At 35.9% G+C, this 14,359-nt stretch overlaps 2 protein-coding genes across 3 annotated transcripts in view; both read left to right on the plus strand.

Annotated features, from left to right (window-relative positions):
• si:dkey-12j5.1 (uncharacterized) overlaps positions 1-4,935 on the plus strand; it is an 88,116-nt gene extending 83,181 nt beyond the window's left edge. Inside the window, exon 11 of one of the 2 annotated variants that reach the window (XM_058746894.1) lies at positions 3,351-4,934. In XM_058746894.1, the coding sequence (XP_058602877.1) occupies positions 3,351-3,533 (183 nt within the window). In that variant the 3' untranslated portion in view covers positions 3,534-4,934. Of the gene's footprint in view, positions 1-3,350 lie in introns of both variants that reach the window. The other variant, XM_058746895.1, reaches the window with a different exon arrangement.
• Positions 4,936-9,752: 4,817 nt separating this feature from the next.
• The window catches only part of LOC131521922 (GTPase IMAP family member 8), a 5,679-nt gene continuing 1,072 nt past the window's right edge, over positions 9,753-14,359 (plus strand). The window contains exons 1-4 of the mRNA XM_058747069.1: positions 9,753-9,773; positions 10,044-10,095; positions 10,259-10,960; positions 12,159-12,866. Of these exons, the coding sequence (XP_058603052.1) occupies positions 10,068-10,095; positions 10,259-10,960; positions 12,159-12,866 (1,438 nt within the window). The 5' untranslated portion in view covers positions 9,753-9,773; positions 10,044-10,067. The remainder of the gene's footprint in view (positions 9,774-10,043; positions 10,096-10,258; positions 10,961-12,158; positions 12,867-14,359) is intronic.

A 14,359-nucleotide genomic window follows, 5' to 3' on the forward strand; every position in this document is an offset into this window, starting at 1 on the left:
TATCTATCTATCTATCTATCTATCCATCTATCTATCCATCTATCTATCCATCTATCTATCCATCTATCCATCCATCTATCCATCCATCTATCCATCCATCTATCCATCCATCTATCCATCCATCTATCCATCTATCTATCCATCTATCTATCCATCTATCTATCCATCTATCTATCCATCTATCTATCCATCTATCTATCTATCTATCTATCTATCTGTCTGTCTGTCTGTCTGTCTGTCTGTCTGTCTGTCTGTCTGACATTCTTTCATCCATCACAAATGTATATATTTTATATATATATATATATATATACATACTGTGTGTGTATTTGCATTGCATTTATGATTACATACAACAATTAAATGCACTGCAGTTATTTTTTATGAATAATTAGTTTTGATTTCTGTCTCTTTCTTTCTCTTTCTCCTCCAAACCCCATCATTGAAGCACTCACACGTTTTAGTCACTTTTTAGGTGATTAATGCAAGTGAGCTAATGAATACGCTTAACAAAATAGCATTTAAAATGTTCTTCTTTATTAAAATACTTTATATAAGAGCTGATTTGTAAAGTGAGTGTTTTTATTCTCCAAACCAGGCGTGTTACATTTACCAAGAAATCTTGGTTCTTTTGGTACAAATTGGTCTATTAATTTGAGTGCTGAACCTGGCATTAAATGTACAGTAACGTTCGCAATGACCATCCAATGTAGCTATCCAATCCAGTTATGCATTAACCAGTACATAACAAATCATTCAAAAGACATTAAAATGTTCCGGTCCTGTGAGCCAGTGTGAGTTTAATGTTTTAGCATTGCTTTATCATCACAATTAACCTTGATATCCGGCAGCGAAAAGGCCCTACAGTACTGGACACACACATCAACATTGTGTTAAAATGCCCTCATGGGTCTAACTAAACCTGTGTGCCCAGTGGTTTTAACGTTTATGTGTGTGTGTGTGTGTGTGTGTGTGTGTGAATGTCAGGTCTGTAGAGCAGGTAGGTGTTTTAGACTCTCCTGAGGTCTTATGATCGGTCCGTAAATGAGATCCCACGAGGCCCGGAGAGCCTTGTCGCCACTCGCTGTTGCTTAGCGACCGTTCCCACGGCTCTGAGGGTGATATAAGGGAGCAACGGGCTGCCCACTGACAGTATGTGTGTGTGAGATGACCTGGTTAGTCTGAGTGTGAAGGACTCTGTGGTTTCGCTCCTGAGGGAGTTAAATAAGGTTCTGTGGTGCTAAAACTCATTAAATAAAAAGAAGGAAAGAGAGGAAAGAACAGCGAAGGAGAGGTTGACAAGTTGTGGGGTCACTTTCTCCAGCTTTTTAAATGACTGCTCTTTCAAGTATTAATAAGAAATGTGCTTTCTTAATTAAAGTCTGGTTGTTAGAGTAGCGTCTGCATGATTACAGTTCGCCGAAGAGAGGGCTGTACCCCAAACGAACTGAAAATACCTCATAAGGATTGACCTTTAGAAAAAATGGTGTGCATTAGTCATTCTCACATGATGGTTTCTGAAAGTAGAGGAAGTTTTTATGCTCTCCGCGTGGCTGTTTCACAGGGTGCAAGTCTGTCTGACGTCTGTGCTCTTTTTAGCTTTGCCATCATTAACCACATTTATATCACATGAAGACTGTTTTTTTATTCATGTCTGGTTTCTGTCATTTGAATACTCACTCCAGTAATACTTCAGGACTTTTCATAATTGTTTTTCATTCAAATTAACTTTTAATTGATTAAATTATTACTATTAATACAGTAACATGCAGATTACTTTTTTAATTTTATAACTTTATTATATTTATTACGATTATTTATATTTCTGTACTACTAGTAATCACATGCATTCTATAGAAAACACTGTTTTTTTTTTTCATTAATATGCTGTTTTTGTGGAAGGTGAAATTTGAAACAGTTCTTTTAATTTTGAGTTACACAATGTGCATACAGTTCAATCAGTACTCAAGTAGGAATTTGCATAATTGTTTTTCATTAAAATTAACACTCAACTGAAAAAATGTTACTATTAATACAGTGACATGCAGATTACTTTTTAAATTACTTTTTTAATTTGATAACTATTTTTATTTCTGTACTACTATCAATGTAATCACATGCATAAAATAGTTTTTTTTTTTCGTTAATATGCTGTTTTTAAGGAAGGTGAAAACTGAGTTTGTCAGATAATACACAATGTGCAAACTGTTAAATCTTTGTAATATTTATAATGTAAGTAATATTTTAGGATTTTTCATAATTGTTTTTTATTAAAATTAAATATCAATTGATAATGGTTACTATTTATAAATGCATTTAGATGACTTAAAAATGTATGCATAGATAAGTTTTTCATTTTAGAACTTTTTTGTTTGTTTATTTATTTAATTATTATTATTTATCTTTATCTCTCTGTACCTTGTACTGGTCGTGATTTGCATTTAAAACACTTTTAATTTAGTAACACAAAAAGTGCATAACATAGCGCTACATTAATTATGGTGTAATTTCATTTGTTTCTTGTTGACATGTTATTTAATACATTATCACTTTGTTTGCAGGTAGTGCAGTCTTTATTTGTCGAACATTTTCCCCTACTCTAGTTATTTTAGCCTGCTTCATTTTTACATCAGCTTGAACCCGAATGTATTTGTGCTGAAATTAACTGACTTTTTAATCTTAATCGATTAAAATGACAATCAATTGATCATTAATTAACCATGTGCATCCCTTTATTCACATTTGGCAGTTGCACTGAAACTGTAAAACATTCCGACATTAATTGCACTGATTCCCTTGCTGAAACAGGATGAAATCCCCAGCCGGCGTTCTTGTATTAAGCAAAGGGAGAAAGTGTGGGGCGATATATTGTTTTGCAGTCACATCGAGAATTGCTTTTTTATCATGTTCTTTCAGGGTATATTTTACAGTGATAAGAGTTGAGACAGTGGGGGGATTGAATTCTCTTCCTCTCCTGGCAAGCACTCAGTCACTTGCTGAACAATTTCCCACTGATGCAGAACTCGCTTCGTTTGTGCTTGGAACAGAGTCACTAATTTGTGGAATTTGCCAGCTGACTTCGCTGGCACTGGACCTTCTCGGAGAAAGATGGAAGGAGAGAAAGAGAGATAGTCCTTGAAAGATGGAGGAAAGAGGAGTTAGATAAAAGAGAAATATATAGGAGAAGAGAGTTTTGATTTAGTGGCAACTTGTGCACACTGCAAAACATGCCAAGCCTAGAGTCAAAGCTGAGATTTCTCTTTACTCTCCGAAAAAACACTGCCACTATTCCTCTGATAATAATCATAAGATCTGTTGTTTTTTTCTCACTCTCTTTCTCTAATCTGCAGCTATATGTGAAGCTGCACTGTGAGGACGCACCCATGTTTGAGCATACGGAGCAGCTGTTAGCAGAGCTGGGTGGTGAAGAGCATGGGGCTGATGATGATGATGAAGATGGACCATCTGTAGACAACATTGAGGATGATTTTATTCAAAGCAGTGATGAAGATGATGATACCATGGATCACTGACTCAACGTTTTTCACTTGTTTATTCTAATTGTCATCCATGGACTCGTCCAATCAGAATGTTAAACTGAAAGCAGATGGCTGCATCTTCACAGTTTCCTCAATCTTCTGTCTACCAGTTACTTTTTTCTCCCCTTCTATTCCGGTTTGATATGTCTGACTAAAGCTGGGATGTATTTTCTTTTTGCCTTGTTTTTTTGCATGCTGAGACTCGAACCATCAGGACATCTGTCACACTGATCTGGACACTGATCAAGATGCTGTTTCATAATAACTTAGTTCATTTATTTTTTGCTGTTTTATAAATGTTACACAGCGCTAACAGTATCAGAATAAAAAAAATCAAAGTAAAGGCATTTCTAATTCCATTAAAATATATATCCATCTATTTTTGCTTTGTTTTAACGTATGTTATATGGAACGAGAAATGCATTGAGGAACTGATTTATTTTAAAAACAAACAGCTAAATGGCAATACACATGTTGATGTTTCCTTGAAATGATGATGGTGTGAAAACATTATCTCATTCTGACTTCATTATGATTTAAGCTCTTGTGTGAACATAAGTCATAATCCAGAATCTGTACAATGAACCCACCAGCTGGAAGACATTTCATCTCTCAGCATACTTGAGTGTTTGTTAATGTCATTCCCTTAATGATGAACTTAAGGATCATTTTGGTTATGGATGTGCAAAAATTGTTTTGTTTATCCTGATGCAGACCCCAGACATGTGGCATTATAATGCCACCATCACAATACATTATTATAATGAGCCTTGATGTTTGTTTGTTTTGTATTTTCCGATGGTCTCTGTCTGTCTTCCAGTTTTCACAGAGAACCGTTTTTATGAACTGCTTCAGTTTTTCCCATCAAATATTTCAGAGACCCTAGAACAAGCCTCCTGAGTTCAAACGAGACATTTGGTTTCATTTTGTGAATCCTAAGCAAATCTCATAATCCGATCACACGAGGCCTGCCGGTTCCCAGCCCTAATGAAGATTCTCGTTTTAATTAAGCTTATGGACTTTTAGCCTCTCAGAGATGGAGAGTCTGGATGAAATATAGTCATATTTTGACTAAACCATCTTTTTTTTTTTTTGCAACAAAATGTCATGTGCCCATAAAACAAGTATAACCCATTTTTTATATACACTACAGTTCAAACGTTTTGGGTCAGTAGGATTTTTTTTTTTTTTTTTTGAAAGACACCTCTGTGCCTTCCGAGACTGCAATATATTTAATCAAGAACACAGTAAAAACAGTAATATTGTGAAATAATATTACAATTTTTTAAAATCTTTTTGAATATATTTTAAAATTTACTTTATTCCTGTGACAACAAAGCTGAATTTTCAGCAACCATTACTCCAGTCTTCAGTGTCACATGATCCTTCAGAAATCACTATAATATGCTAATTTGCTGCTCAGGAAACATTTATTATTATTACTATCAATGTTGAAAACAGTTATAGATTTTATTGAAATAAATTTTTTGTTATAATTATTTTAAGACATTCTTATTGAATAAAAGTATTTAAAAAATCGTATTGACTCCAAACGGTATACAAAACAGTATATAGTAGTTTATTACAAAAATTAAAATTGTGTGATAATATGTCTCTAGAGACATTAAAACAGTATATGTTCTGTATATTGCACTTTGTACGGTTGCTTTACAGTCTTGCAATGCCATTGGGATTGTGAACACCTTAATTAGTTTTTAACCACAAGGCCTTCGATGGACATTTTCCACAGACAGAGCATGTGTCATTAATTCACTGGAAACAGCGACAAGAAGGGAAATGACAGAAAGCAGAGCACAACTGTATGAATGAGAAACATTTTTGCTAAAGCATGTCAAGGTTGAGATCTCATATGTGTACTGATAATTCAGTGATGTTTAATAATTCCCGAAAGACAAATGAGTGTGTCGGCTGCAAAATAGATGAAACCTCCTTTATGTTTTGTTCTTGCACAGTGAAGGTCGTAATGGTAAGCTCCCTTACAGAAAATCACCAGAAAACAACAGCCAAACGGGAAGATCGAGGATAAATTGGTCACCTGAATAGCAGGTCTAACTCACAGCAGAAGTCACAGTGTCTGCACTCGTCAGGTCAACCTCAATGATACATTTAGAGTCAACTTTCCTCCTGAGGGTTAAGATTACGCCTTGTACCGGTCTGATTTCAAATATAAAGGCTTGTCATCCATTTACCCTCGAGATCTGGCAATACAAAGCTTAAATGTCAAAAGACTTGTCACTTTTTGATCATGACACTGTATAATGACAATCTAACATACTTGAATCAGACAAAACCAGCTGCAGTTTACGCCTTAATATTTAGTTGTCAACACTAAACAAATTAATTTTCACTTTCCAGCAGCTTTCCTGTCAATTTTATGTTTTTTGAGAGAAATGTGATGGCATGCTATGCCTTATGGGTAATATGTTCACCGGAGTTCACTTGTTTTGTTGACTCGTCCCCTCATCCATCGAAGGGTCGATTTTACACTTGGGCTTTTAGAATAACGGAAAGGCACTTAAGAAGGCAACACGCTTTCCACCGGGGAGAGCAGCGTGAGGAAGAACATTGAGAACATGTTATATTGCGTTATGAAATAGAGCTGTAGAGTGAAAAGTGTCAAGGGCAAGACTACTATTAAAATCTTTCATCTATGCTCAGGTTTAATATCTGTTGGGCTCATTCTGAGGTTGGAGTTTTTACTCGTCTGGACGGAAGTGTGCTGTAATGTGGCTTCTTCCACAGATGCACTACACTTGACTTTTATAAACACAAACACCATGCTTTTATTCTTTGATCTGTCATATAGATATAATGTATTATCTAACATAAAATTTACTTAGCATGAAAAGTAGCTCAATTTAGACACCATAAAAAAGAGGTTTTATAATAATAATTTGTTACATTTATATAGCGCTTTTCTGGGTACTCAAAGCACTTTACATGAAAGGGGGGGAATCTCCTCAACCTTGGCCTCTTCTATATCATAGGATTTGACTTGACTATATAAAACAATTTAAACCAATATAAATGTATCACTAGCTAAACCGAAATTTAGCTACAACTGAATGATTTAGGATTTATTTAGGCTTAATTTGCAACTGTGATAATACCCATTCTAGCCTAGTTTTCACATATTAGGGTTCACAAATCCCAAATTTTGGTAACAAGATTCCGTAAATCTTCTAACATGAAGGAATACAAAATATAATAATTTGTATATAATTTAGGCTGACAGTCATGATTTTCTGAAGGTTTACGAAGGAACGGTTCAACTAAAAATGAAAAAGAAAATGTCATCCTTTTGTTTTAAACCTATATGACAATTAATAAACAAATAAACTAACTAAATAAAATAAAATATTTGAAAGAATGTTGGTAACCAAACCGAGCCTTTTTTCAAAATCATCTTATGTTCCACAGAAGAAAGGAGGTCTCGTAAAGTTTTGGAACAATATCAGGATGAAAAAAATTCATTTTTGGGTGAACTATCCCTTTTAGAACCATTTGTTGAAAAAAATATATATAATTCAGGCTCTATTTTGTATCATATTCATGAAAAGTGCCATTTGTGGTTTTCCCTGTTACTCTTCACCATCACTGTACAGCCGAGGGTTATATGGCGGATTGAGTAGAAAGGCTGAAGCACATTAATAACAACTCCAATGACTAATGAGAGCTCAGCTGGAATAGGAGATATTTTTGGTTTTGTGTCAGAAACTCCTCTATGGCATACCGTATAGGGTTTACTGGCTGCACAGCCTAATACGCTAATTATCATTTTTTTTCCCTGGAACTAAACGAACATGCAGCTCATTTGTTAAAAGCAGAACTGTATTAAAGTACAAAAGTACTTTATAAAGCTCCTCTAAAACTCAATTATATACTGTACAGGTAATTAATGTTTTTGCTAAGAGGAACAGAGCTTGTGTAGATAAGGCGAAACTGTATGGACCTCAAATATTTTATTCTTAGTGATGTCTTCTATGTTAAGTTAAAGCAGCTGTTGTTGCCATCGGTTTTAACTGCAGACGTGCTTTATCAAAAACAGCAATAGCTTCGTCTTAGCTCCTGCAAGGCATGAGAATGGGATTGAAAAGAGAAAGCAAAAATCTAATTATTACTCTTATTAAGCAGAAATTGTTCAGAGAGATTCATTGTTTTGTTTCAAACAGATAATCACTCTTCAGTATCCACAATCAAATTATGCTGCTGTTGTTTATTCATTGCCTCAAGTTTTTAATTTAAAACTGCTTTTGTTTTCAAGAGAACGGGCTTTTGTTTATAGCTAGGAGTCGAAATACTGATGGTAAGTTTAGATCAGTTCAATTTAGCAAGCCGAAGGCTTCTCTAAGAAGTCAAATAAGTGATTTTGGGGCTCATGCCAGAACCTCTTCAAACTAAAGCAACTAAGTAAGTGGATACAGATTAAACACAGCTGAATTTCAAGTGCATGTCAACCAGTCTGCCTCCCGAATAATCTGCCTCATCTCTTTGAAGAATTCACATTCATCCGTGTGGGGAAATAATCTTGGAGCAGAAAGATACTGGCACAGATTAGCCTCTGGCATATTGCAATCCTAAACACACGAATGGAAGAGAAGTCACGTCTTGGAAAGGTTTTCGAGGCAGTTTGTCCTCAGATAAATCTAGATAGAGGGATTGTGGAAGTATAATCCAAGTACCATCATGAGCCCTCCTAACATTCTCCTTATCGGGGCTTGGGCTGCGCACCCACGGAGGCTTTATTTCCATACAGAATGAGAGAGAAGCAAGTGTGACCAACATCACTGGAGGCGGCGCAGGTTCCAGCCGAGCAGAACTTTCCAATTACCTGATACACGGGCATATAAACAGAGAGTAAGCACTGTTTAAGCCGGCAAGTTCCTTAGAGATAAAAGACAGATTCTAATCTCTGTTATTGTGTTCTTAACCTTCACTTTTCATGTTTTACTAGCAGTAATCCTCCACTGAGAGATGGCGATAACAGTGATAATGATGTACGAGCTAAATGCAACTTTAATGGCTTGTACCGACTGAAAAACAAAGACTCAGATCTTCTGTTTCAAACTAAACGTCGGTCCTGTGTGGCTGAGGGTGCAGAAGTGCTAATTAGATTTATAGACTGAAGGGGACCTCTGAGACCATATGAATCATCTATAATTTGATAGAAAATGTGATAAAACTCACACAAACATAATATTTACATAAAAAGTTCCAAAACAGAAAAAACACTAGCGAAGTCTGCAAAATGATCATGTTTTGAAAGCTTTTTAAAGCCATTTTTATCCAGAGTGCTGATTCACTGTACGGTTCCTTTCCATATAATTCTCTCTCTCTCTCTCTCTTTCTTTCTTTCTTTCATGCAAGGTCTGTCTTTTCAAGGTTATAAGCAATTTCTGCATTCCCCCTCTACTTCTGTGAAATCTGATATGGCCATATCTGTCCCTGACCGATCTCAAGCGTCTGTGTGTTGTACATCAAAACAAGACAAGCACTCGCTGACACTATCCATGAGTCATCACTCGCACAACCTCTCTGCCCATTTCTCCTATTCTCTTTTCTGTCTAACATGCAGTATATATTCATCTTTTGTGATCTATGTCAAGGGAGAGTGTGAAACTCCTTTTTCATTTGAAGACATTTGTTTGAGCGCCGGCGAGTGTAACTGTGCAGACATTCCCTGCAATATGAGCATCACATATTTAAAGATAGAATATATATAGAGAGAGAAATTTAACATTACAGCATGTGGAAAAGAAACTTTATAATGTAAAATGTAAGCTACATTTATGGGCTTTTAATGGATTATGTAAATTATGTGATATTCCTATTGCTAAAGTTTCTTTAAAGTAATTAAAGTTTTTTTTCACAGTCCTTTTACAGTGCATTTAGATTTTCGCACTCAAATTAGTGACTATTTCTAGATCACTAATCAAATAATCAAAATAGTTCAGTCATACATACAGCTATTATGGTCATTATAATCACTAATTAATTGCGATATCCAGGATGGATATGTACAAGGGGCTCTTAATGGATGTATCCATTTAAATTGGTCAATGTAATGGAAACAGAGCCCCTTCTTATAAGACTCCATAGAAGTCTTGAGTCGCTTGTTCAACCTGACTAACCAGTTTTGCTCATATTTGTTGTGCACACAAGAATAATATTCTTCATTTCACTGTCAGCGCTTCTGCTGTGATGAGAACAAAGGTAAAACCTTTTTTTTCTTTTTTCACCTCACTTATTCATTCTTTCACAGATAGCTAATGGCTTCTAAAAGCCTGTTGAAAAGTGCTGTAAATGTATGGGGTGGTAATCTTGTCATTTTAAAAGCATCATCCATTAGCTTGATCTTGGTGCCACAAAAACACATTAATGCAAAGTTGAAGATGGAAGTCATTTTATTAACCTTCTATCATTTAAATGGTGCAGTAACTAATTCAGACCAAAAGTGACATTATTTCTAAATATTTTAAGCAGGGTTATGAATAAGAGAGTGCCGCGATGGCTACTTGTGAAGCAAGTGAATTTGGTAAGTTTCCTGATGAACACATTTAAATTCTTTGTGTCTACCATTTCTGATTTTGTGTTTAAGAAAGCTTAAATCTAAGCACAATACATCTCTAGATGTATAGACAGCAGAAAACAAGAAATCATGTTTTTGATATTAGGAATGCATTGTCTCTTATTGGCAGGAGTCCAGTTTCTCTTTGATTTGAGGATTGTGTTATTGGGAAACAGAGCAGCAGGGAAAACCTCTTTGGCAAACCTAATAACAGGTCACGCAGAGCCTCATCTAAGGAGAACGGCCCAGTGTGTGAAGATGCATGGAGATTTTGCCGGAAGGCAGGTCACTGTAGTTGATACGCCGGGCTGGTGGAAGAACTACCTTGTCAAAGAAACCCCTGAATTTCAAAAACAAGAGATTGTGCTTAGCGTAGCTCATTGTCCTCCTGGGCCCCATGCGGTTCTGCTGATCATACGTGTCGATGCTTTATTCAAAGAAAAACACAGGAGGTCAGTGCAGGAACACCTGGAACTTCTGAGCGAGAGAGTCTGGAATCACACTATAGTCGTGTTCACGTATAGAGACCATCTACAGGAGCAAACTTTAGGAAAGTACATTGGAAGTGAAGGAGAGTCTCTTCTGCTCTGGCTAGTGGAGAAATGTGGACACAGATACCATGTTCTTAATACTGAGAGAGCAACCGGTACACAGCTTACGGGGTTAATGGAGAAAATAGACGCGATGGTCGTGGGAAACGGTGGCTGTCATTTTGAAGTGGACAGAAAATGGATGCATACGGTGGAAGGAATGATGACAAAGAGATACATGAGAGCAAACCAGAGGAGGAAGATGGTACAAGAACAGTGGGAGACTCCACTTGTACGACAAGGTAAGAACCAGGGGCCAGATTCATGAAGATCTTCTCAAGAAGGTTCAATTCTGAAAAGTTCTTAAGGGAAGATGGTTGTTGACCCAAAACTGAAAATTACCCCATGATTTACTCCCCCTCAAGGCATCCTGGGTGTTTATGACTCTTTCAGACGAATACAATCAGAGTTATATTTAAAATTTTAAGCATACGTCCTACGTTATCTGCTGGAATGCTACTCTAGTGAACGCGCGTAGGACAGTTGGTGGAAGCTAGAGATTATGGTTTATAAAGTTCTAAATATGGATATTTTTCTTAAACAAAAACATCGATTTGCTGCAGAAGGCATTTATTAACCACCCGGAGCCATGTGGAGTACTTTTTATGATGGATTTACGCACTGCATTGTAAAGCTAGGAAGAGACAGAATATTTTTTTAAATAACTCCACTTATATTTGTATAAAAGAAGAAAGTAATTTACACCTAGGATGCTTGAGGGTGAGTAAATCATGGGGTAATTTTAATTTTTGGGTGAACTATCCTTTTATAAATGTGCAATTTCTGAAAAATATTTTTTTTTTTTTCTAACTAGAAAAATGTAAGTTAGAAATTATTCACAAAGATTTTTAAGAGCATTCTTTTCAGGAATTTAAAAATGTTTTTGGGAATGCAAAATATTCTTAACTTCATTGTCAAGAAGAAAGTAAATATTAAGAAGAATTTTTTTCTTTATGTTTTGTGAATTTGGCCCCAGATAACCATTTTTAAAGGGATGGTTCACTCAAAAACTACAATTCTCTCATCATTTTCTCTCATTATTATTTCCCTCATATTGTCCCCATGCAACACAAAAGGAGACATTCTGAAGAGTATCATGGCTACTTTTTCCAATTTAATGAAAGTGAATGAGATCAGGTGTGCTACTGAACTCCAAAATGACAAAATAATCCTGATTTGTAGACCTTATGAAGTCAAATGATCCAAATTAGCCAAACTTCTAACCAATCAATACAATTGAAATATAATGGACTACAAAAAAGAAATGTAGATGCCCATTACCTTTAGTTCTCACTTCAGTTCTTCGTTTTTTGCTCCATGAAAGAATGAAAAAGTTTGGATTGACTTGAGGGTGAATGAATGATGACATAATTGTTATTTTGGGGGTGAACTGTCCTTTTAATCTCAGTTTGGACAAAACATATTCGATTGAAATTCCAGGTCTCAAACACGTCCACATTCCTAAGATGAGGATGATAATATTAGGTTTTCAAAGGTCTGGGAAGAGTTCATCTGGAAACACCATTTTGAGTATGGCCACATTCATCTCGAAGAGAACCTCCACGTGTGTGAGAAGACAAGGCGAGGTGAACGGCAGACATGTGACTATAGTGGACACTCCAGGCTGGTGGAAGTCTCTCCCCGTGGCTGACACCCCTGAACTGGATAAAGAAGAGATTTTACTCAGCATGTCTCTCTGTCCACCAGGACCACACGTGCTTCTGCTGACCCTGCGTGTAGACATGTCATTCACAGCAGCAGAGAAGACATCGGTGGAGGAGCACATGGAGCTTCTTGGTGAGAGAGTGTGGGCTCATACCATAGTGCTGTTCACCCATGGAGACTGTCTGGGGGACGTGACTGTTGAAGAGTTATTTGAGAGTGAAGGGGAGGCTCTACAGTGGCTAGCTGAGAAATGTGGGAACAGATATCATGTCCTCAACAATGAGAACTGGAATGATGGCAGTCAGGTCACAAACCTGCTGGAGAAAATAGAGAAGATGGTGGCACAAAATAGGGGCCATTATTATGAAATTGACCTTAAGACACTGAAGGAGGTGAAGCAGAAAAGGAAAGCAGTGGAAAGGAAAGCAAAGGCAAGAGCAAAGAAACAAAGACAGATGAGGAAGATGGACAGTACAATGAAGGGTAAGATACTGGTTTTACACATTTACACAAGTTTGAAACAATTTAATTCCATAATGTGATGTTTCTGAGTAAAACATGAGATCCAATGAGAAAAAATCACTCACAATAACATCAAGTATGTGCAGTAAGAATTTACTTCTGATTTTTATTTTTTTTTATTCTATTTGGTACTGTATTTATTATTCAGCATTCCACATTATCTACTTGTTAACAAAGGGGGACTTTTTTATTTGATTTTGATTTTACTGAATGCATCTAGTCCAAGTTTATTATACACAGTAGCACATTTATTTAAAAATAAAAGAGAAAAGTAAATTGTAGGTTAAAAAACACATTCTTTACAGCTATGCACGTTTACTGCATAAACAAGTTGAAATGATGTTTCCACTACATTTGCGAAAAATCTACATATACCTTTTGGTGCATCCAGCACATGCCTGATTGTGCAAAACTGTACTGATAGTACAAAGTCAGCAACTTACAACTGAAAAAGGAAGAAGAACACATCAGTAAAAAAAAGACTGGGATGGAATGATGCCGAGGAAGATAAGAGCTACTCTTGTTGAAAGTATTTCAGTATACAATATTGTGGTGATGGAGGGATACAGAGTTCAAATTGCAAATTGAGTTTATTCTTTTGTGGCTTTTTATGGTCTCAGTTTGTCTTTGAAAAACAATTTTGATGAGAGAGTTTTGGCGTCACCGTGTCTGCCAAGACTTGTGTGCATCACAGAAACGCTGCGTCATTCAAGCTGCATTATTTATTATGAGTTCAGTCTGAGTGCTTGTCTGTGTGCCTGAGGTTTTGGGAATGTGATATTTGATAATGAGCTTTAAGTAATGTATATAGTTTTGGTTATATTGATCAAAACTTGTTGGGGAAAAAAAACATTTTACAAAACATTTGACCTTCATATATTCCTCAAGTCAACATTTGTTATCAAAATTAAATTATTATGGTTTCTATGGAAGCCTGTTCACTGAGAAAAAACTGTGGAAATAAATTATGGATCCATAAAATAAATTATGGATCAGAATAGTGAAGAAAAAAAGGAATTAATAAAAGGAGATAATATATCGCAGTTACCCTTTTTATTTATTTGTTTGTTTGTTTATGGCAGAAACAGGCTTCCACGGAATCCGTTAAATCGAGGACTTTCAAGATATTTATTATGATAACAGATGTTAACTCACAATAGTCAGTTTGTAACACAATTGAAAAGAAAAAAAACAATAAAGGAAGAGTATATCTCGCGATTCTAAATTCTGAACTCAGAATTGCAAGAGAAAAAAAACAAATCCAAATTGTGAGATATAAATTCATTCAAATTGTGAGGAAAAAGTTAGAATCCTTTTCTAAACAGGTTTCCATAGTTTTTTCAGCTAAATAAATCCCTTTATTTATTTAATTACTGGGACTTTTGACTCTTGTATTGGAGAGACATGAAGTGAAATTATTGGGGAGCACAAGGAGGAACGCGACTGGTAAACAT

Source organism: Onychostoma macrolepis, chromosome 16, assembly GCF_012432095.1.
Source record: "Onychostoma macrolepis isolate SWU-2019 chromosome 16, ASM1243209v1, whole genome shotgun sequence".
In the NCBI taxonomy this organism is placed as follows: domain Eukaryota; kingdom Metazoa; phylum Chordata; class Actinopteri; order Cypriniformes; family Cyprinidae; genus Onychostoma; species Onychostoma macrolepis.